Genomic DNA, 24,884 nt, shown 5'->3' on the forward strand with positions numbered 1-24,884 from the left:
CAGCACAAAGTCTTAGGAGAGAAGGGTGACAGTAATATGCTAAAATGGAAAACACTTCATCATGTAAGTAAATATCTGATAGCTTTTAATGTCATCTTCCTCATTCTACCACAAAAGAACAACATAAATGTGTATTAAAAAAGTCTCCAGTGATCATCTTTAGGTGATGTTTCTATATTTATATATCTATACACATATACTAACGTATTAAAAGAAAATCAACAACTATCTAGCCTGCAGCTTTCTGGCTGTTTCCTAGATATACACAAACTGAAATGTAAACTATATTTTCTTTTCCCTCCTCCCTGTTTATTGAAGGCATAAACTTACCATACCATAAAATTATTAATACTGAGTAGGAGCAAAACACATGAGAATGAAAAATGAGGACAATCACTCTAACTTCACACCATGCAATGGATTAGCATAGTGCTTTGGAAAGTCTGAACAGACCTAACAGCAACCTCCACTGTCCTTTCTTGCTTTGATTATTTAGCATGTGTCTATTTCTGTAGCACATTCGTGATACAGATATTATCATGTAAAAGCCTTCTTGATTACTCAGTTTCACTTACTATTTTCACTGTGGTAATCAATTTTAAAATTCAAAACATACATAAACAATATTCATATCAATGACAAAATTAAAATCTTCAGTTTTAACTATCTGTATTCTGATCACTAACATAATCAGAAACATGCATTTTTGTCTACATCCAGGGTAACTCAGTTCCAGGGATATAAATCAGAAATAATTCTGCTTAAATTCAAGCTACTTATAAAGAAATAAATTCAGCTGTTGGAAGAATTAGGCCTGTGGCTTTTAAAACAATGGCATTCAGTTAATTGTAAAAGCTTGCTGAAGTACAGAAAGTGGGAAATACTTAAATTATGCGTAAAAGAATGCTGATTTCAGTTGCTTTTATTTCTTACTGATGACTCTTAAAGCAGTATTTGCTCTGGTTTTATAAGGAGACTGTCTGTTATGGAAGATGTGGGGAAGGATTTCTGAATATCAGAGAGCAGAGACAAGAGGGTGCAATATTGCAGATACCAGTGGAACGTTCTGTTTTCAGCCAGATTAATTCCTGTCTGTATGAGGAAGCAGTAGCTGTATCAAGCTACTTATGTCTTCCTGACAGTCTCAACCATTTTACTAATACAGCAGCTCTCATGGTAGCTGTTCTGCTTGGGATAAATGGAGATTTAGACTTACAGCATTTGAGTTCATTCAAATATTGAAGTGTTTGTCTTCAGATGTTGCTGCAGCTGGCGCTGCCCTGTGTCTGAAAGCCCAGCCATTCTTGTGATCCCCATCTCACAAGTGTGAGAAATCATGCCAAGCAGTTACTCTATTCTGCTGCAATGCTGTGCAGAACCAAGTCATTAACCACCAGGCTTTGCTTTCCTCCATTACCCCTGATTCTTGCACAGTTAAGGAGCCTTGAAGATACATTTTTAGTGAGGAATTACTGAGAACTGGACAAGAATCCATCACTTTTTAACTGGTCTTCAAAGTGAATCAGAGCTAAAGACAAAATGCAAGATGCACTTAAAATGGGGAGAAGCGGTTATTCTTTAGAAAGAGTGTTTTCCTACCAAAACATATTTAGGTGTCTGTTAAACAATATCAAAGACAGTGGACTTCTTACCCGGAGGTTTTGGCACTGGATGGCAGGCTGTATTTCTTCAAAGAGTTTCCTGTAAGCATAGGACAAAAAGACAGGCAGTCAGAAGTTTTGTCAAGACCATTGGGAATTACAGATACTAAAGACTATGTAAAATATGCATTTCTCCAGGTTTCAAACATAAAGGAGGAATGCAACACCTGCAGTATAAGATTATGTCACCTGTAGTCCAAAGTTATGCTCTCAAATTTCAAAAACAGGTTTTAGCAGAGTCACCATCTAACCCCTGGCCTCAGTAGTAACAACACTGCAGGTTATTAATGCAAAAATATTTTTAAACAAGTGAATGAAACACTGTGTCTAATTTCTACAGTGCAGTACTAATTCAAACTAAGATAGCAAAAAAAGGGTTTTTAGACTCTGAAAGAGGTCTTACTTTACTTGGTTTGTTTTTTAGTCCTATGCTAACCCAGACTACCTTTTCTGTAAATTTTTTTTTTGAAGTACAACAGTTCATGGTGCTTGCTGGTGTGAGTAATAGGGAGATGCGTATGAAGTCATGTAAGCTCAGCGCCATCTACTGCACACAGCATTCCTGGTAGCTTTGGCACACTAAAAAGGGTAGTGACCTGGGGTAGGTAGATCCAGAGTGGCAGCATGAAAGAAACAGTTCTGATGGCTATGAAAAAAATAATTTGTTCTAGAGACTTATAAGAATCTACATTACTGTCAGATAGGACAACCATGCAGGATGGAGAGACTATGTTTCAGGCACTCATTTTTTCAAGTAGTAATCAGCCCCACACAGATATCTTTGCTGAGAACAGAAAAAATCTGTGCTTTGCTATCTGGATGCATAGAGGGATTTTTAGAACAAAGAGAATGTAATTTCTAAACTCTGAGAAATTCAGTCATTGGGTGCTGCCATGAAATTGCTTTGAACTGCAGCAAAGCCCAGGTCAGAAAAAACGATATAAAAACAGCTTTAAAAAATCCTCCACCTCCATGCAAGTTGTCATTCATAAAAGTTGTCACAACTTAAAACTAGGGAAAGAAAAAGATTTTACATAATTTTTACAGCAGAAGGCAGTAACAATCATGCCACACTATGCATATTTCGTTCTGTACTCTGAGGATATCTGTTAGAGATTTTGACTCTGAATAAACACAAATGCTGATTGTTTCACAACTGCTATAGATTTTTGCTCTGCTTCAAGAATTCCACACAAAGTTGTGACCTGATGAGCTTTGATATTCAGCAGATCTCTGACATGACCAAATTGCAAAGAGAGAAGCAGTACAATTGATTTCCATCCTTCCCCGACTTTGCGTCACTTTTTACATTTTAAATTTGGCAGTTTGCATCTATCTAATATGCAGATGTTCTCTTAAAAATTCCTGGGTTTGATCTTGGCTGTTTCCTGTGTGACATTAAGCATGCAATTACAACCAGGCGTTCAGCTCAGCAAATGGAAGCATGCATGGAGAACTCCAGAAACCCACTGCCTCAGCGTGCCTTAGCCTTAGTTGTTACTGCCTGAGAGAAAATGCTAACATTCCAGGTTGTTGCTTCTGTCCTGAGTAGTAGCTTCCATGAAAATTACAAAGATAATAGCAAAGTCTTTAAAGCTAGGTCTTTTGTTACCTGGGCATCATCGTTCACATCTGAAACTGAACACACACTTTAGCTACCTATAGATATGTAGTTCCATGCAAAATGTCTTAAACTGTGAAATGCAATTAATGAAACTTATTCTTGCACCAGTGAGAAAGCATGTGTGTATAGTTGTGATTTTAACCAGACAGTTTAACACAGCTTATTCATTTAATTAAACTCTATAATCATCACAACAACAGTACAAGTATCCTTTACCTTCCACTGTCAGTTCCACGGTCACTTGACGAACCCCACCATCATTTGCAGCCTCGCAGGTGTATTTACCACCATCACCTTCCTGTACACCTTTGATTACCAAGCTGAATATCCCTCGAGTGCTGCGGTCCACGACATAATGGTCTCCCTCTGGGACAGGATGCCCGTTTCTGTACCATGTGATCTGAGGCTCAGGGTAGCCTCTGACCTGGAAAGATGTGAGAGTGGAGAAATAAGGCAAACATAACAGATGATGATATTAGGAAGAAATGTTGGACATTTAGCAATGCAGTGGAAAGTTCTTGACACAGAAGCTGTTAAACACATACTCTTTGCAAGCCAAATGGCAGAAGATAATGAAATGAAAAAACTCTTGGATAAGTCAAACTGTTAAAATCATAAGACCAGTCAGGCAGATAGATACCTACACAGAAAAGTTTCCCACTAGAATGGTTTAGCTGCAGAAGCATTGTGAGGGTGCCAGTGAAGAATCCTGACACCTGAGTCCCCATCGTTCAGAGATCCAAGGGCAGTAGTGCTACTCTACCTCTACGTGTGCAAGATTGCAAGGTATCTAGACAAAAAATTTCCAGCATGATTGCCAAAGATTAGGCTTATATTGTAAATCTGTATGGAGCCATCTAGTTTTCAAATGTGCTGAGATATAGTAGCTCCTGACAATATACAGGCAAGAAATGCAGACGCATACCAAATTTTGTCTTGATATTTAAAAGCAGAAGATAAGGAGTTGCAATTTGAGAAAGTTTCATTAAGGGTTATTCTCATGTTATGGTCATAGGGGAACTACAAAAAGCTAGGCATAGTCACACAAACACACTGCTCAACTTAAAGACCTTTGTAATCTACTGGAAGAGTTTCCAACAAAATGAAGCAGTACTGTGCTGATTAAATAACAACTATATTAATATATCCTTGCCTGCTATGGCATTAATGGTACTTTGAGATTTGCAGGCCGATTCTCAGTTGGTATAACTGAGAATGGAGCTATTGATTTCAATTGAGCTGTTGAAACCTGCTGAGGATTTGTGTCTTTCATTAAAAAATGGAAAAAGCAGACATACATGAGTTTCCACCAAAGAATTTACTCCTCAGGCAAAGGTTGTTCCTCTGCTTTATGAGAGATGCCATCCTCTTTGAAGGTCGCTTTAGTACGTGTTAAGTGTTAGCACACTTCCCCAGTCACCATAACAACTCCTGATTACAGTATCCCCCCCTTCTTTCCTATTCCCTCACTCTGATATGTTAGCTCTCCATCTTTTGACTCTTTGATCCTTTGCCTGCATGTCATGAAGTAACTGAGTGGATCAAGATGAGCTGGGATGAGTAATAGTCGTGGCTGTGTTTGCTCGGTAGGAAAGGAGCAATGTTGCATTTTGAACTACGTTATCAAATCTTGGCAACTGAACAGGAAGTCACTTCAACCTCCAGGTGGGCAAAATATTGATGATCTGTCTTGATTTGAAGAAGGCGTGGTTGTGGCTTGTGCAAATTCCTCCCAGCATTCTCCTCTCAGTTTCCAATCCCCATTTCAGCTCTGCTTTCTTCTGACTGCACAGCACTTACTTTCCAAATTACAATCTTGAGCCGACCAACCTTACCCATTCTTAGGTTCTCTTCTTTCAAAACCTTTCATTTTCAATCCAGCCCCACCTCACTCCAGCTGGGTTCCTCATCTGTTGGAGCTTAACCTACAACTGTCAGAAATTTTTCTCTTTCCTTTAATTCCTTGGGTATCCGTTCAGACAAATTAATTTTGCCAGTGATGTGGTGACCCCTTCTTCCTGCCACTACTTACACAATATATATATATATAAAGGACATTAATGTTTGCCAAGAGCATGAATATGCTGAATAAGCTGGAGAAACTTTCCACTTCTGGTACAAACTTCTCAAGTTCTTTCTGAGTCTATCTTTACCTCAGTAAGAGCCACGTTGTATGAAGAATACATTGTGGGATTCTGCACAACGGGGAGTTGACTGCTGTTTAAAAATACCACAGCATCTGTCTAAAGCTCTTTGTAGCCATGCCTTTTCTTTCCTGTTCTTTCTGCAAAACAGCAGCTCCCACTCAATCATGCACCCTAACACTACTCCAGCATATTGGTTTAGTGCTTACTCAGAGGGCAGAATCCTAGCAATATCTCATTTTCAGAAAAAGGGACTTGTGAGGCATCAATATGAGACTTTTACAGTAGTGTAACTCTTGTTAATGTGCTCACTGGTGTAGAATGTGACTTGTACCAAAGAACTGTTTCTTACTAACTTGTCAGTGCCCTCCTACCTATCTTTTCATTTTAGATTAAGAAGCTAACAGACAAAGTGATTTACCTAAAGCCAGAGAGTATATTAGAATTGAGTTTCTACCTCTCGTTTTTGCTTCACTGGATATGAAGATTTCCTTGAATTTGAAATATTTGAGGCGAAATGGCTTTGAAACTGCTATTTTGAGAAATGCAATACAGTAAAAAGACAGAGTAGCACTTGAATTGGTGTGGAGAACTACCTTTTCAGTGTATTGCAACCTCTTTACTAACATTCGTCTAGCCGCATCTGTTTACAGCTGTTGAGATTCTGGCTTGCGAATACAAGTCATAAATTACACATTACCTAATATATTTACTATTTTTCCCAGTTCACAATAATTTCTTCTGGTATTTACTTCTATGTATTGTTCAACCCAGCTTTAAAGCTCCCAAGCATAAGCCTTCTATCACTGATCCCAGGGAACAATTGGTGTTGAAACAATGGGAAACATGTTCCTTCAATTTTTCTTCTTGTTTTATCATATTCTTAAGTCCCTCTCGGACCACACAAAGCCATTTTTACCTGACTTCTCAAGCTCTGATAGACTATTATACATGCCCTTTCAGTATCGCATGGCTGAGCCTACATTAAGTATTTTTCCATTTCTTCCATGTGTTTATTTTATGCTTGCTTTGTCCGTGTTATTTTGTTCATCCACACCTCTACACTGAGGAAATGCCACACAGAAAATTACAAACACAGGCGATCAGCATGCCATTTCCTTTCAAAAGGTTGAGTCATTCTCTTCCCAAACTCTGTATTTTTTTTCTTTTGTTTTTTTGTCAAAAATGAAATGATGGGAAAGCAGAGGTTTACAGAATTGCTCTGTTGCAAAGATTTATTTCAGGTTTGGGTTTGGAATGTGTTTCAAACTGAGCCAGCCCTCTCTGAAATACATAGTCTTGCCATAAAAGTGTCAGGGACCCTTAAACGAATCACTGGTTACTAGGTTTTGATCCTAATGGATCAATTCCAGAACTGCAGCAGGTTTTACATTCCTCCCTAACCTTTCCAGAGCTCACTAAAAACATCTGTCTTGAATAAATCCACAGCAAAGAGAAATTTATCTGCTTATTTAATGCCCAGCAGCAGAAGGCTATAACCTTTATTTACAGCTTGGCCTGCGTGAGTATTGCCAGTCCCAGTGAGGCTACAGCTTTTCTTTACCTGCTCTACAACACTCTACGCAGTGGAAAATTAACAGCAAGCAGAAAATGACCATTGTATTAGCACAAACATGAGTTTTGAGGTTTTGTCTGGACCCATCAGAGTCTTTCTGGAAAAGTCTGCTAAGGTAAAACAGGCCTTCTGCTCCAGCCATCAACACAGCAAGTGTAAAGAGCTGAGAGAGAACCTGTTGCCTGTGAAACTTGCGGAGTTTAGATTCAGTTCTGCATCTAGGTCTGGGGGAATGCTATTGAAAAGGGATGATGCTAGGTTCCCAAATAAAAGAAATAAGGAGGAAAAAATGCAACAAATCTATTGAAGCTGTACACTAAAGGATAGTATTATTAAAAAATGTGCTGCTACAAACTAGTCCCCATTGTCACAAACCTGAAGGCATTCATTGACCCTTTTTCTTCTTTGAAAGCTCAGGAAAGATTTTCTAAAACTTGGCCTATATCTATGCTCCATTAAAGAACTGTTTTTATACCAATTTTAGAAAAAAATAAAAATGTTTCCATACTTAAATGCATCACAGTTGCAGTAGCAGTTTAGGGCAATGAGATGCACTCTTTTGGCTCATGCTTTTAACTTCAAAGTCATATCCTGCTTTGTAAGAACTGTTGCTGGCTCCAGTGAGGTTAACAATGAACACAAACCCACAGCACCCAAAAAGAGACAGCCATAAGTGACAATAAACCAAAGTGTAAGTAACTGTGAAACACTGATGAAGTGTGTACTGTTACTGAGTGTTGCTCATTTTGACAGTAACACCTTAAGACTATTGGAGATGATGGTAAACATTACATGACATATTCTAGCATTATGTTCATTATACTGGCTGAGGTGTTCAGTGCTTGACATTAAGGACTAGATAAATGTCCCATGTTGCTGCTCAAGGTCACACCAACACACAAGTAATGAAATCAGGAAGCAAACAGCTATCAAAAAGATGTCTTCATTTGCAAAATCCCACTGAATTACATCATATCTAGGCAGGCACATCAAAAGTTGTACTAAGACTGGCAATGATATAACTGTTATGAAGTTGCTATTCAAAATAACTCCCCTCATAGAGATAATTTCATAATCTGCAATATGAATTCCACTAGTGACTAAAATTACTCTCAAGAGACAATACTTCTTCCATGAAGTCATAATTTAAAAACATCCAGATTCTGTCAGCACATAGCATTCAGCTGGGCTGCTATTTCTGTAGACTACTTTTGCCTTTAATTCCACAAAATCCAGAAATAAGACCTATGTATGTAGAAGTATTCAATCATTGAATAAAAGAATCAGTTGCATTTGGGTGGTTCAATCCATCTAAAGAAAACTGATTTTGAATTTATCTTTGAAAGACAGAAATATTCTCTATTCAACTTTTTATACTTCGCACGCTATTTAAAATGTGGCTTTCAACTCAATTTGCATACCTTGCTGCTTTTTGAGAAAGGTTGTTCCCTTTGTAGGCTGTTAAAGAATAACAGGGTATAGTAGGTAGTATTTAACATCCTAAAGTAAGCACGTTTGCTGCTCCTGCAGCTAAGTGGCACTGGTTTTTGACACCTGGTTCTCAGTGAGAAGAACTTAATATCATAACTGCCCATTTATATTTGAGACAGAAAATACAGAATATGCTTTTTTAGAGAAAATGTATGGAAGTTTTTGTTGTTTTAATTAACATCTGCACTGATAAAGGGTTATGCAAAAATAGACTTTTCTACTTGTCTTGAGACTTTCAGGGATATGCAGCCCTTGAGGCTATTAAAAGTGATGATCTTAGCCTGTATCTCATTCATTGCAACACAGAGAAATAATTTATTAAAAAAGCTGATGGTTAGTAGTGTAGCTAGCACATTTATAGTTAGACTATAGTGTCTGGAAGCATTAAAATGACATGAAAACAAAGTTTGCATGACCTGGGTAACAAGTCTAACAAGAAGAATGGCAGTAAATGAGAAATGTTTTCTAATGCATAAAGGTACCTGCAAAGCAGAAGAGAATAAGTTGTTTCCCACATCTACAGTGGATGGGACAAGCAATAGACTTTAAAGAGAAATTGGCCAGTGGGTTGGTAGATGATCTCTGACAGCAGGGACCTCCTTTAGAAGAACAGCAGTTGTTTTGCATATTTGGCTGCCTGCCTATCTTAACAGTAAGGAAGGCCAGACAGTGAGTAAACTTTTGAGAAGGTTGGTAGCCTATCCTCTGTTCCATGCCCACTTTCAACCAGAAACCAGCCATTTCCAGGAACTACATCTCAGAGAACACCACAGAGATCAAAAATTGCAAAGAGATAAAAAGAGAATAGCTTCAGTTATTCCAGATGTTACCATTGAGCTCTAAATTGTACGCTTTGGGCAGATCATTAGAAGTCACACCAGGAGCAGACGTCAAGGGAGATGTGGAAAACCATTCAGAATATCTGACAAACTTTGACCTTTATTCTGCTGCCTGCAAACGCCTGACACCAAAAAAGAAGGGACTTGGCCTAGAAAATATTCATTACTAGCAGGGCATAAACTGCTTGCACTTTTTGCAAAACTTAGAGTATTAATACATCAGATTTGTATCAAGAAAGCAGCAGAAGAAATGCAATTAAGCAGCATGACAAATTTTCTAAATGTAATTCTATTCAAAGAAGGGAAGATATAGGAAAAAAACAATGTATAGCACTTACACTTGAAATGTGGTAGAGACTGTATAGTGTACCTCTTCTTCCAATGTCTAGGTATCAGCAAAAATGGAATATTACTTTATTGCAAGTTATGTATTAGATGGGCTCATCTGAAGGTCATACAGTTGAAGGCTCTCATGCAGCCCCAAGAGATTCAATCCAGACAGTAACAGCTGTTCTGTAGATGTAGCTCATCTTAGGTCCTACAAAAAAAGAGGTGTTTCCCATAGTCATCAGACTCTGTCCAGTGTCCTCTATCTTCCTTGAATCAAGAGCCAAGATTTTTTTGATCTGGACCTTAATCAAAAGACTTATGAGGGGAATGAAGTACTTCAGAGCAAACTCAGCAAAGGATGCTAAGAACTGGATACACCATAACACATACGCAGTCCATGTGGACACAGCTGTGCTCCCTAATGAGAAAAAAACCACTTGTTGTTGTAATAGTTCATACTGATGTGAATTCTTAATGTCAGTCTTAGGAAAAAAGTGCTACAAAACTGTGGAGACTACAACATGAACATCATGAATACAACCCCACCTAATAGGTGGTATATTTTTATTTTAATTACATTTTTTTTGTTAGTGCAGGTGGTAAACATGGTTCTGGCCAGCACAGCTCTTTTGTAAGTCTTGTAACAAAGCTTCTGTCAGGCCTAAACTACGGTTTGCTTTAACAAATGAACAGCAGATGTTCCTGATAAAGGAAAGTGGACATGATACATTGTTAAGCTCCTTCTGAGACTTTAAACACATACAAACCGTATCTCAAGAACAGTTTATCCATTTTAAAAGCTTGCTTCTAAAACAGAGAACTTGTCTGGCAAGGATAAAGATGAAAATGTTAAATATTTGGAGACTTAGCTATGACCCTGCAAACAGAGCAAATAACCTACCTCTTCTACGGAGCAGTCTAGAATCTACAATTGCTTCGTTTAAAGCAAAACCAGAATACATACTGGGACTAAATATAGCTCACTTCAAAGCATTACCTATTGTACGTACAAGAAACAATAATGGTCTTTCTGTAAACCTTGGGTATGTTTTTGTTTAAGTGCTGAACTCTGGTACACTAGATCTGGTGTTTAGGTTTCTTGTTCCACATGCACATAGTCCTCATAAATTAGTTCTTTGCCTGTAACCTTAACTGGAACACACTTCTGAAGATGTTAAGTCTTCACAACTGGTGTGTGCATTGTCTGTTTCTTCTCCCAAATGGTGTGGAGCAGGGAGAGAAAAATGACAACACAGGCCTTCAAACAGACTGTTGTCTTGCAAAAATCCCAAACCAAACCCAAAAAACCAACCAAACCTAGCAACAACAACAACAAAAGAATCAAAAGCAGAAAGTAGAATCAAACATCTGCAAAGCACCATCAAATGCTACAACTCATTTTTCAGGCACCTGCCCCTGGCAGTCACTGCATTCTGTTCTTAGGCAATCTCAGACCATGCATAATTATGTTGAGCTCCATCTTGAGGTTTCACCCATAGAAGTTTCAAACCATACACATTTTTGCTTGAGTCTCATTTGTGGCAATGAAAAGAAAACTTTTGCTGAACTGAATTCCTTGATATTACTAATGTTAACATCGTGAGTGAAGGAAATCTCATGTTCTTTTAGTCTCAAGTAGAAAGATCATATGCCACAGCACTAAGATTGAAAAGCTGCAAGATTTGTCATTGTCCTGTTTGCACTGGTGAGAGATACAGAATTACCTGGAGATGCAATTCATAAAATTTAATGCAAGGGTAAGGAGACACAGAAGGTAAAAAGAGGCTTAGTGCTTTCTTCCTATTTATTAAAAGCTGTTCCTTTAAAAAAATTATTTCAATGCAACTGTTAGTGTGCCATATGAAATTCACCTCTTTCTAGTCCCATGGAAAACCCAATTTCAGAAGATGCTAAGTAATGTGTAATTTTCACTGACTTAAAACATGGTAGTGAATGCTGAGCACCTCTGGCTGATTTTGACTGCTGTACCCAACTATGCAGATATGAATGAAAAACAGGGTATTTTATTTTTAAAAGTCCACCAAAACTCCCACAATATCATAAACCTGTATGGACTGAGTTCAGATTATGGATCCTGGATCTAATCTGTAGATCATAGGATACAATTACAGATTCAGGTAAGAAAAAAGCTAAGGGAAAGTAAAGAGTTAAAGGATCATAGAATTTCACTTTGCTGTCTGACAATGTACAGCTTCTGTAGGAGCTTGGCAGAAAGTTAATTCATCCTAGAAAGTGTGGAATTACTTGATCACGTGGAAGAAGAACTTTCTGTCATGCTTCTGTGCTTATTCCCTCCCCAACACCAGTACTGACATTCTAGAATTCTGTAGGAAAAAGACAAAAGTTTATCTTATACAAAATTCATTGACTTTGATGAAAACTCATTAGATCTTGCTTCATTAACTCTATAATGCTCCATTTCATTGGAAGCATGCTTTCAGTTCAGATCATAAACCAGTGCTGGCTTTATACGTATGCTACTTAGATAATCTAGAAGAAACATATGTAACTAGGTCTAGTGAACTACCAGCGCACTCCACAATTCCTAATTGTCTAAGTAGAAATTCAGACACCCGAGGACAAAACGTCCATCTTAAAATACATAAACGTGCACACAGCAAATGCATACACAAACACAGCCATTATGGTGATCATGGGCAAAAGATGTTACAAGAAAGGAAAGGTGCCCAAAGCAGTAACACACGGGAGAATTCGTGAAAAACAGCAAGCTTTGTTGTAATGAGAACACTTTGGACCTTATATTTCTGTGAAGCTTTACAGAAATGATACAAATAAAGCTGGTTTGGATTTTCCATCTGAAAAAGTCAAATTATGAGATGGTCACAAAACTACATTTACTTCATGCATATAGTGGAATTTAGAGAACAGCCAGAAGTTACACTCTGGACCACACAAGCCTGAGCAAGTGCAGTACCTCAGTACATCATTAAGGCAGGCTTAGGCAGGCATCCTAGACTGTGGGCAAGGTCCTGTCTCTTTTAACCTTGTTGTTTGACATTTTACTGTGGCCTCCTGTTTTTTATGTTTTGGAAAATAGCAAATAAACATTCATTATTCACTTCCATGTCATTCATGATTGGATAAACCTGTTTCAAATCCTTGTCTGGTTGTATTATTCAAGCTGAAGAGCCCTTGTTTTTTAATCTGTACTTGTACTAGGAGCCATGAAATACCTCTAATAATCCTTGTCAAATTTTCTTTTTTCTATCCTGATCTAGTTCTGAGATCAGAACTGCACATAGCATCCAAAATGTGGGAACTCACAGATTTCTAGATTGACACAGCAGATTGTTGGGGTTTTTTTTCTTTCCAATTTTTTTTTAACCCTATTTGCTATTTTTCCCACCTTGATCTGATTATTCAGAGAGCTGTTCACAGCAAGACCTCTCTTCTGAATGGTAATAGCTAATAAAAATTGAACTAAATATATTTTATTTTTCTACTTTGTACTCATTGATGCCAAATGGCATTTGATGGCTTATAGTCCAGGCACTAAACAGAATAAGATCCTTTTGCAGATAGTGCCCCACCAATTTTAGTTTTGACTCTTTGAAGTAGTTCTGCATTATTTGCAAATTTTGTTACCTCACTATTCAACCCCTTTTTGCAGATTGCAAAGGTGCTGAACGCTACACATACTACCACAGTTCTTTAGGGGAATCAGCATTTATGGTACTCCCAGCAGGGAAGAATTTATGACCTACCCATGGAAGACATGGTCTGCTAACTGAAAAGCAGACAGCAGCTGCAGATCATTTCTTCTTCAATCTCCTACATTTAATCATTTTTTTTTTTTTTTATAAAATTCAGTGTGAAGAGTTCCCAGAGGTGCAAGGAGTATTGGCTTTGAGCTCAGTCACCAGAGTATAGCTGTTTGAATAAAGCATTGCTTTCCCCGGTACTGTAATATCAACAAGTCCATCTGTCCTAAATTATTTCTGAAGGACTCAAGTGCAATTTCAGAGCAGCACTGGGTGTCAAGCTGCTTTAAGTTTATTTAATTTCTAAGTTCAAACACCAGCCCCAATTAATGCAGCTCTTAAGAAAATGCTTAAGCCCTATTTAAGTCTTTTGGAATTAATCACATGCATAGGTGCTTTTCCTAAACTAGATTTTATTTAAAGAATAAATTTAAATTTATTACATTTAAAGTAACATTGTTATAGGAATCTTCAGACATCCCCAAAATAATCTGAAACATCATTCAGATGAAATATAGAACACTATCAAGGTGGACTCTACCCTTTCCAGTATAGCAGACATGAGGGAAACACACTGTATAGAGAAACACATTTCTGTGTAGCTATAATGTCTATCAGCAAGTGGATCAGAGGTTGTAAACCTCTGTAACTCTACTGGGGGCATTTCCACACAGGTGTTGTAGTCTCAGAGTGGCACTGGCTTTTTGATGGAGCTTTAATAAATCATTCTATCAGCAGCAACATCTGCCTTTTTACTTTCCCCACATTGTAGCCAGCTGACCTGTAGCCATTAAACGCATGAGGAGTTTTATGCAAACCACCCATATAGCTCACCTGGACCTTTGTTTTCTGTAAATACAAGTTTTCTGAACTTAAGATGGGATAAATAGACAATCTCTGTCCATCTTTAGATCTATATTTATATTTAGTTATTGTCCAATTTTTCCCCTTTTTAAAAACATTTGTCCGGGTTGGCAATTCAAAAGCAGTCAGAGACCATAAACCTTGGGTAAGGTCTCGGAGAAAGCTTAGGCTGTTTCCCCCGTTGCCACTCAGATGCTCTCCTGGCTCCCTTCTACTCCCTTGTAGTTGCACATTTTTATGAGTTACACTAGCACACAAAGATGACAAGGTCTCTGCAAAGTGGTGAAATTCTGACATTTTTTCAAAGAAGGATTTACAGTGTGCAGGATATTGAGTTATGTACAAACTGAAGACCATTTCAGTTCCAAAATAGGTGGCTGTCAGGTGGGAAAGTGTCACTCTGACTTCATAGCTGAGGATCTGAGACTTAGAGACACGCAGAGACTTTACAAAACTCACAATAAAAGAAAATTAGTGTTCTATATTTAGGAATGCTAGATCAAATAATCTGACCATATTTCCTCCTTGCTAACAAATTTGCTGTTGCAGCAATCAATGCAAAGACTGAACTGAAGTTTCAGCACAGGACTTCTTACCCTGAATAATGACCGAAGCCATCAACATCATATGAATGTGTTTGTATACAGGTATTGAAGTGCACTGTATGAAGTAACAGTAAAGAGGGTCCAAACAGAGTAAGTCCAGAGTTTTGGCAGCAAAATGAGAAGCATGTAAAATAGTGTTACAACTAAGAGAATGTTAACTCACCACCATAGGAGAACGTGAGCAACATAGTAAGATACAACTCTGTCAGCTCTCAGTAACTTCAACACTGTCACACAGCTCTGCAGAATAGGAGTGTCTGTAGAATGGGCCAAAAAGATTTCAAAGGCAAGGGCATGCACAAGAGCTCTCAACAAAACAGGGAAGATAAACTTTACAGCTCTCTCTTGGGTGAAACTCTCATCAATTTAAATGAGAATTTTCTCTGGTTTGGAGTCTTTCCTTAAAGAAAAAAAAAAGCAAACTGCAGAGAGGAAGCTTTCTTCCCATGGACCAACTGATGTCAAGGCCTTTTACAAAGTGTTAAATTTTAGGAGGTGCTGAATAGTTTGAATAGCTTAAAATGACAAAAATGTAAAGAAATAGCTGATCTGTGTGTGTGGTTATGGGTCATTTAGGGTTATGCACTAAGAATGTAAATGAGTTCAAAGGGAAACAACTGTGGCTGCTGAATGGAAATAGCTCTTGCTAATTGTTCCACATACCCTAGTAAGCCCCTAAAATGTGCTTTCTTTCCCTATCCTTCCCTTCCTCCCCATCTTTGGTGATTCTGCATCAAGATGTCTATCAAATATTACTAAATGAAGCAGCTGCTTTAAGTCAGTAGCAATAAGTTTAGGAACATGCCAGAAGTTTCCTGATAGGACCCAGTGTTTATTTCAGAGCAGCAGCAATCTTTCTTTGCTACAGAAGATTTTGAAAAATCAGAGCAGAGTTTCACTATGTTGTGAGAGCTGTCAGAACATGAGCAGTTCATTCATTTCCACTTCAACAGGACAGCCTGATTTACTATGTTTGTCACTACTTTTGTTCAAAAATTTTATTGGGCAGCACTAGAAGAAAGGCTGAAATATAAAACAGTTTAACACAAGAAGAACAAATTGTTGGGAAACTGTCTCCCCTCTTCCCATCACAAAAAGCTTAGCTTTTAACACTTGACAGAGATTTTTTACTTTCAGTTGTGTCCTTTGTTCAGTAACAACACAGAAAGGTGGATAAAGATTGTTTAGACCAAGCACAGGTCTAAAGCACTAGGAAGCCCCCTGACACATACAGGATGAAATTAATACCAACATTTCACTCTGTCATTAGCAAAATGTGTGTGTGTCCCCACTTAGAAGGAAAACTGTAAACATTTGGCTGTTTTATCTCACATAACTGATCATAGAATCCAGACACTCAGAGTCACAGCTTGAGACTGGGACATCATCAGGTCAAAAAAACTCTGCTGATACCACACAAAAAAGCAAAACTAAACAACGTCAACTATTTTCAGAGTAAGGATCCCTTCATAACAATAATATTTGGGGGTTTGAAGTGGCAGTCACATTTTAAAGATGACAATCCATTCCGTTTCTTGCGTTTCTCAAGAGAATGATCATCATTCACTGTAATAACACTTGCAAAAAACTAATTTTTCCATTTCATATTATTTCTAGAAGAATAAAAGATTTTTTTTTTCTTCCTTACCCATGCAAAGTTTCTGTCTTAATAGGATGTTAATTTGTTTTACACATTACCAAATACTAGTGGCCCTATCTTCTTGGTCCGTGGCATAGATCCTACAAAAGAGCTTCAAACTTTTCTAGCTTGGGGATACTGTTCTTAGGAATTGAGTATCAATATGTGCTATCAACAGGTAAGGATTCTCTATACATTTACATAAGCACACACAGTATGCATGACCTACTATGGAAAATTGATAGAAAAAGAAAATATGTGCTTGCTTTCTGTGCCCCAAACACGCTGTTACTGGAAAATATGTTTGAAGCTATGAAATTCATAATTGAAGGCAACAATCCAGATCTGGAGTGTAAGGTGGGAACAAAAACTCTTTGCTCTGAACGAACATGCCCATACTTTATCAATTTTCAGCCAGACAAGATTTATTTCCTGGAATTTAGGAGTCTGGCAGTGGCCACAGAAACTGCTAAAACTGGATTTTGTTGCTGAGTTGACTGCACAGTTGTATGTTCATTTAAAGACTGTCTGCTGATAGTGACGAATGCTGCTGGCAAAGGCAGTGCTCTAGATGATAGGTTATAAAAATTCACCTCACTTACCTGTACTGCTTCGTTGTTAATGCTACTTGGTAGGGCTGGGAAGCACACTGGACATGAAATATCATTTGTTTTAAACTTCATTAAAAAGTAGAACTGATGTGATTACTAAAAGGTATAAAATGCAACATTGGATTGTGAAGATACGAATACATTAGCCTAAACATCTAGCATTTCTCATTGCATTGTTTATTCCACTACGTACAACTTACTGCTATGCATTAAATAATTGAGATTTCCATACTTAAGCCTATTGCAGAATATCAACTGCTCATTAGCAACTGTCAGTGATGGTTTTTATCCTGTAATAATCTGTAAAATCTATAAGCTTTCCAGGCTTCACATGTATACTTTTTAATAACAGCTTAGCAGATATAGCTCATACAGTACAATATACAAACTCCTGTGTTTAAAATAAAAATAAAAATCAAGGGCTGAGCAACAACTGTTTAAAAGAAAAAACACTCAAAGCACTGACCAAAATACTAAGTATAAATTGATGCAGCCATGAATTTCTAGTTCAACAGTTCCAAATAAATATTTATAGACATGCTGAGTTCAAGAGAAATTTTGTGGGCTTGCCTCTTCTTTCCAATGCTTTCTCTCAAAACTAAAATTGCTGTGATCTTGGTAAGAGCAACACACACGTGCACTCAAAAATAGCTACATTTGTTTAGGTTGTGGAAAAAGTGCTTACTCTGCATATGCTTTCAATAGAGCTCCACTTAGCTGCAGTTGCTTACATTCCTATTGAGAGATCTGAAAAAATCCAACATAATGTTTTCCATTAAACCTATGAGCATGTAAAAGTCTCTCGAGCAGACAAATCTTTGTCTACGCTTCTGTTCATTAGCATATCCCAACAGGCAAACAAACTAGCTTTTGTGTCAAGGCACCAAGGACTTAATTCTGGTATTGTGTTTTCATTAAGTGATGCGCTTAATCCAAAAGCAGTCACCTAGATACTGGTGATATTTGCACCTATTGCAAATCTTAACTTTATCTTCCAAAATCAGAAGCTATTTATCTCCACTAAGGATAGGTTCATGTCTAAGATACTGGATGGGAACTGAACTTCTGAAAGACAGCAGTTCAATTCTGAATCCAGGCATGTATTTCTGTGTGATCTTGCACAAAGCGATAAATCTCACTGGGCCTCAGTTCTACACATGAATGTCAATGAGAGTAACAATGACAATTTCCTCTGTTGTTTTAGCTAGGAGGGTCATCAGAGAAGGGTTCAACTATAGTCTGGCCTGTGTTAAATACTATCAGCAAATACACTAGGACTCCAGTTCCATTAGGCTGTTTAAGTGGTACCATGAAATAAGCAAAAATCAATACTATTTACCATAGTTCTTTAATCTGCATTTTAAGATTTTATCATATCTGGCTTTTAACATAACTTTGTTTTGAAATTTTTGTATTTGCTTCCCTGTAGAGATGAACTGCTGAGGTATTCTTTTATAAAGGGACACCAGGATTTATACAGACGAAAGAATCGAGCTTAAGTATATTGAAGTCTGGTTCCAGGGTGTTCCCAGAACAGAAAAATTCTTAATTCATTGTGATATAAATTAGTTAGATTTCAGATAAGAGATACCAGATACTACCGTGTGTGGGGGGTGCTTTACAAAACTTTACAAAATAATGTGCATTACACTAATATTCTAAGCTTTGCAAAACCAATTTAAATAATAAATGCAGCATAACTATAGGCTTGCTTGTGTATTACCGGGCACGTGGAAAGAATGGCAACTTCTCAAGCCACACAGTTAAAATTTGACGTTACTGTTCTGCTAGAGGAAAATTACCATTCTAACTAATTCAACATGAGTCGAGAGAGCACAGAGCCGGATGAAATAAGCTCAATATTCTGTCGCCAAAAGCCAAGCAACCATGAAGAGAATTATTTAATTTGTCAGACTTTGCTTCTCTATTTTCTTTGGGCTACATGTGCGGATTGTTGTCATCTTTAAATGAAAAGATCTTGTATACATTATACATTGGCACACAGTATGACTTTTAATTAGTATTTTAGTAAGCTCAGCTGTTGTATTTATAGTAAATAGTATATTCCTTAGAGTTATATTTATTATAGTATTTTGAAAAGGTGCAGAAAAGCAGGGAAAATTCAGAAAGAAAGATAAAATAATTTATTTTTCCATTTCAACTCATTCTGCACATGAATTACAAAGGTCTCTATATAAGCAATAAAAACATGCAAAGCTGACTTGGAATTTGCACCAGTTTTAGCCACAGTGTTTTCAGAAGACAAGGATTGCTTTGTTCTGTCTGGCTACAGGTTTACAGCAATGCACTGATTTACAGAGAATAAAGCTATCTTCATCACCAGAAAGTCTAGAAAAAGATTTCTTTTCTTTTTTGAAAACAGAACATTTCCAGGTTTTCACTCTCTCAAGCAGAGTGGTGCATATTCCTAAAACTCCTCTGAAGAAGAAAGGCTGAAGAGCTTAGATCATCTCTGGAATCTCATTACAACATATTCTTAATGTGGGAAGGCTAGCCCAGAGGCCAGGTTACTAACCTGTGAATCAACAAACATGATTTAATTCCCACCAATAACATGGCTGTCAAATTTCCCAGAAGAATAAATTAATCATATTTAGGTAGGCAATTCAAGGCCTTTATACTGGACTAGTCATCTCAGGGATGACCAGCCAGTGGAATGCCTTGATTTTCTGAGAACTTTGATAGACAACCTCTCACAGCAATAGGAGTAGCAATGTCTCCCTCATCAAGCACTACCCCCAACATATCAACATCTCTCCACTTCCAAAGGTTATTTGCTCCACGTAAGAGAAGAACAGAGACATGTATTCACATGTGATGCTGAACTATGAACCGTGATGGCTTCTGGCTTAAAAACCATGATGAAGGCAGGTTTGCCCCCAGACTCTAAACAATGAACTCTAGCAGCTCAGGCACAGAAATAGATGCTGTTTTGGGCACCTGTTAGAGATTCAGTAACCTCCACTAATATAGTGATGGTCTTACACACTGAACGTTAAAAACTGATCTGGGCACCTATGGAAGGACAATCTGGCCTTGTCTACTTTTGCTTCTGACTTTACCCTCTGGTTGGATACTGAACCTGATTCATTGCTTGACATGTCTGGGACCATCAGTAGATGGTGATGGCACAGTCCGTGCATGGCTCATCCTCGGCTCCTGGTTTGCTGTTCCTTAGGGAGCAACCAGCCCTTGCTGCTCCCTGTCAGACAGACTGGTTTCTCTCCTTCATGAATGGGTTGAATTGTGCATCAATGTTATTTTCTGTTCAGCATGCACTTATATGCTAGGGAGTCCAGATGTTACATGTGAAAAACCCCATGTTGTCTGGTTTTGCCCAGTAGGTTTCCAAACTTCATACTGTATCCAGAAGTGAACAGAGAGCCAAGTAACATGTCAAAAGCAGAAATTTTTATCTTTGGAGTCTAGGTGCTAGAGTGAGTGTGGACTGAGCAAAACCGCAATGAGTAATGATGTGTTTTGATTATAAACCTTCTCCACATGTGGCCTTCTGCAAAGATTCTGAATGCATCATGCTTGCTGTCTATTAATGACTACTTTCTTTTCCTACAAGGGAAAAGCAGAATTATAGCTAAAAGTGTGATTTGGTGTCATTTGGTGTAATTTCAGTCAAACTCTCAGGGAGAGAGTTTATAGACAGTCAAATGCATACTTTGCTATTTTACGTGTTCTCATGGTTACATATGGCACTGAACCTCTCCCTGACCTTTGTGGTTTCATCAGCCAAATGAAGGCAAGGTGCTGGAGTAAAGTTTAAACCTTGCTTATGATGGGAGATGGCAAATATATTACTAGTTATCATTAGACATGCATTTGGCTAAGTATGCCATCCTAACTTTTGGATCAGCTAGAAAAAGGAAATTTAAAGTTTTTCCAGCTAGGGGCATATTTCTGGAAGAAAAAAAAACAAACAACAATCATCCCAAAAAACTTTTCCCCATTTTGGACCCCTTCATGCCACTATAGTCTATCACAGAACAAGAAAAAGAAAGTTAACTGCTCACTGTTCTAGTTACCAGGACTTCTTTAACTTTTAAGCCTATTATGACTGTGAAAGGAGTCAAATGCACAGTTCCTCAAAAAGCAAATTTTAAACCATCATAATGATAAGTTGCAGTCATATTTCCTGTACCACTAAGAGCATTTATTTAAATAAGAAAGCACAATGCTACAATGATGAGTTTTATTGCCAGTGGAATTGACCACAACAAAGACTTATGCACTGGCCCACAAGAGCAAGGGAGACTAGCTTGGAAAAGATGATGATGTTTTTCAAATTAAAAGCAGAATTGAAGAATCTAATAAGACCTTGTTGAAGTTTGAGAGATTAATGATGGGACAAGAAAAACAAGAACGATACTGACTACTTCTACCCTGACTTACACAGACTCAATCTCTGAACATATCTTTGTTCAGCTATTTAGAATATGCTGATGAGCTGGTTTTCTCTTGGTAAACAGCTAGATTTTCTTATATTCCTTTTTCAGACATTTTTATCTTATCATCATTCCTAAATGGTGGGCTTTATGATATTCCTAAATGGGAGTTCCTAAGGTGGGAAAGGAGATAGAAAGCAAACAGAATAATAAGTGTGATAGTGGCAAACAGCGCATTTCTTTCACAGTTTGGGGGTGGGTGGGTTACTGAAAACAGGCTTGATTATACAAAAAAAATCTACCCTGAAAAACAGCAACTGAGAATAGGGATACTGTGCGTCCAGTCTTCCCCAGCCATGGCCTCTTTCCTGCTTCGAAATTTTGTCTGGGTGGAATTTGAGGATATTCAGCATTGTCTAGGATTTCTGACTGTCTGGCAGATTGGAGCAACTCTGCAAAAGGTCTGACCAAACTTTGCTGCCAAACATCCAGAAATCTTGGCTGTTGCCTCAGTGCACGCACAGATCATTTGCATGGGACAGTGGACTAAGTCCAGCACTTTTGAGAATCATCACACACACGCTACACAAGGAATGCTTAAATAATACTACCTGGAAAGTCCTGAGTATAACTATGATGGCCATAGGTGACAAGGAGACAGGTATAAAGTGAATTTATGAGTTAAAGAGACTGAGAAGAAATTGGAGCTCACAGACCACCACTCCTGTCTAAAACCTAGAAATTTCTTGAGCAGCAAGAAATTGCAGGTTTTTTTAAAGGACATATACAAGGCAGGGAAAATGGGTGTCAACACATGGGTGCTTGTGTAAGTTGATGAAAGGAAGTGTCTTTGAATAATTCTAGGTGTAGATGACACTGTGGGAAAGCAATTTTGACTGAATCCCACCTTAATCACTTCCCTGCAGAGCAGCCACTCCCACTTTGTCCTTGTCTAAATTGAAACTCTTTTGAGCCAATGTTTCTACTATATGCCAATACAGAGTTCCACAATAAGAGCAAATAAAATAATGCATGCGTTACTCATGAGAACATGTAAATGGCTAAAAAACCAACACCATCGTAAGTGAATATAATGGGAGGTCAATTACAACAAGGAAGAAGAAATTGCTGTAGAAGACCCTAAGAGAAAAAGGATGTGCAATAAGCTGTTCACAGCCACCTAAAGTTGTGTTTATTTTCCTTTTTCATTTCAGCTGTGTATACCCCATCTGATACAAAATGTTTCAGTCACTTCTGAACACACCACACTTTTCCAAAGAATGCTCGCTGGTATGTGGAAAAATGAAATAAATTCTCTAGTCAGATAGATAACTTTCCAATTCTTTGCTCCCAAAAACATGCCTCAGTGTTTTGTATCAGGTTTCTGGGAGTATCACAGCGGATGGTAATTTTACAGATCACCATACGTGCTCCCACAGCACTCACTCTCCTCAGACAACTGTCTCCCATGAAAACATGGACGCTGCATGAGTTTCTTCCTCATATGGCTCAGAGCAGTCACGTCTCCAGAGAGCACAGATCCAAAACCACTGGCAGCTTCATGCAATCAGCTGCCCAGTACATTTTGTAACAGCAAACATCTCATGCCAACAGCAAAGGATTTTGTGCCATGTCATCATCCTCTGTCATTATATGGGCTGCTCTCATTTCAGATCCTGCCATCTCAAATCTAGACATGCAATGTAATTAAGGCGTACTTCTGGAGTGCCTGTTGACTGAGGCTTGGACATGGAGCACACATTGTTCAAGTCCAAAGCAAAGGGAAGACAACAAAGGTTTTGCCATGCAAAGCTGTTGCAGTAGCCACAGTAAAACAAATTTGGTAGATCTCAGTTTTTCCATTAGCAGGTAGTTGAAAGGATTTACAATGCTGTGGGAGTGTTTCCTTTCCACGCTTCTTTTAATGCTTCCCTACTCTATCTCTTAACACACCGCATAAATGGGTCTCCCCTCTATCTCAGAACAGATGGCAGAATCACTGGCAATGTTCCCATTGCTGCTTGTTTCTCATTGCCAGACCCCAGTTTACTTTCTCAGGCATGACGTTTCAAAGAGTACCTGTGCAACCAGCAGCAGCAGAAGCAGCTGAGAAGCAAATTGATGCACATCGTTGGACTTAACTGATTTGAACAGACACAGATAGGGTGTTGCAACAGCAGGGTGGATACAGGGGGAACCAGAAAGCACATTAACTAGGGGCAGGATTTGACATTGACCTGGCTTGCCTTAAAATTTACCATCCAGCTCTCTTATCTGGAGGGGGCTGGAAGGGGAAGACCAGAACCGTAACTACTGAATGGGCAGCAAACTCTGAACTAAGTAACCCAGTATTTACTCAAACTATGAACTACATGTCAATACATGAAATCTAGGTCCTTGGGATTAGAATACCAGACTAGATTTAGTAGTTTGATATCTTGGTTCTGGCAATCGACCATATATGATGGTTCACATGAAGCAGAAAAACAACCCATACTGCACTGTTGCCAACTGTGCAATGCTTTATCCAAGGAGGAAAATTCTTTCCTGACCCCTAGGCAATCAGTCTGTGGTCCATAGCATGACATTTGGCTGTTCCTCTCAAGCAGAGCTGTAGCACAAGTATTCTTTAGGGTCATAAAATTAATGACCGTCAATATTACCCTCAAAAATTATACATGTGTGCAGCAAAAGCAGGTTGAGTTAACTGCTTGCTGCAATCAAATGCAGAGGTTAACATCACTCTGGACAGGGAAGGGTTTGGTGGAAACTGGCAGTTCTTTTACTTGGTGGTTTTTTGGTTTTTTTTTTTTTTTTTACTGCTTGATGCTCAGTGACATTAAAGAATCAGAAGTGTTCGCACTATATTTTTTATGTAGTTGAATCTATTGCTATTTAAGTTCAGCAAAATTATGTGTGGGCAGCTAATCACATAGTTATCAACTAAAAATGCTTGTTTTGGGCAACCACTTTGATTTTTTTTTATAAAGCAACAATCCTGCTGCAGGCTATTTTATTGGTCTCAGAACCCAAAGCTTAAACTAGGTAGGGAAAAATCAAGAGAATATGGTTCAGTGGTTAGAGAAGGGTAAAGGTTCTCATTTTCTGTTCTCAGCTTCTCCATCAGTTTGCTGCAGAAACCTAAGTAAATCTGTGATGTTTTGAACCTTTACTATAGAATAGTACAGCTGAGTTTAGGTGAGTGAAAGAGACTGAAACAAATTAAGTTTTAAACTAGATGTAGGGCTGATGATCTTGTAGGTCAGCACAGTAATGTGTTCCATGTTATAATTATTCTGCACAGTTTCAGAAAATGAAATTTAGGAACACCCAAAGTCA

At 38.1% G+C, this 24,884-nt stretch overlaps 1 protein-coding gene across 3 annotated transcripts in view; it reads right to left on the minus strand.

Annotated features, from left to right (window-relative positions):
- MYLK (myosin light chain kinase) overlaps positions 1–24,884 on the minus strand; it is a 211,969-nt gene that overhangs the window by 121,697 nt on the left and 65,388 nt on the right. For all 3 annotated transcript variants that reach the window (XM_075757074.1, XM_075757075.1, XM_010312779.2), the window contains 2 exons: positions 3,502–3,709; positions 1,653–1,701 (listed from right to left, as the gene is read on the minus strand). In XM_075757074.1, coding sequence (XP_075613189.1) covers positions 1,653–1,701; positions 3,502–3,709 — 257 coding nt within the window. The remainder of the gene's footprint in view (positions 1–1,652; positions 1,702–3,501; positions 3,710–24,884) is intronic.

This window comes from Balearica regulorum, chromosome 6, assembly GCF_011004875.1.
Source record: "Balearica regulorum gibbericeps isolate bBalReg1 chromosome 6, bBalReg1.pri, whole genome shotgun sequence".
NCBI classification, from domain to species: Eukaryota; Metazoa; Chordata; class Aves; order Gruiformes; family Gruidae; genus Balearica; species Balearica regulorum.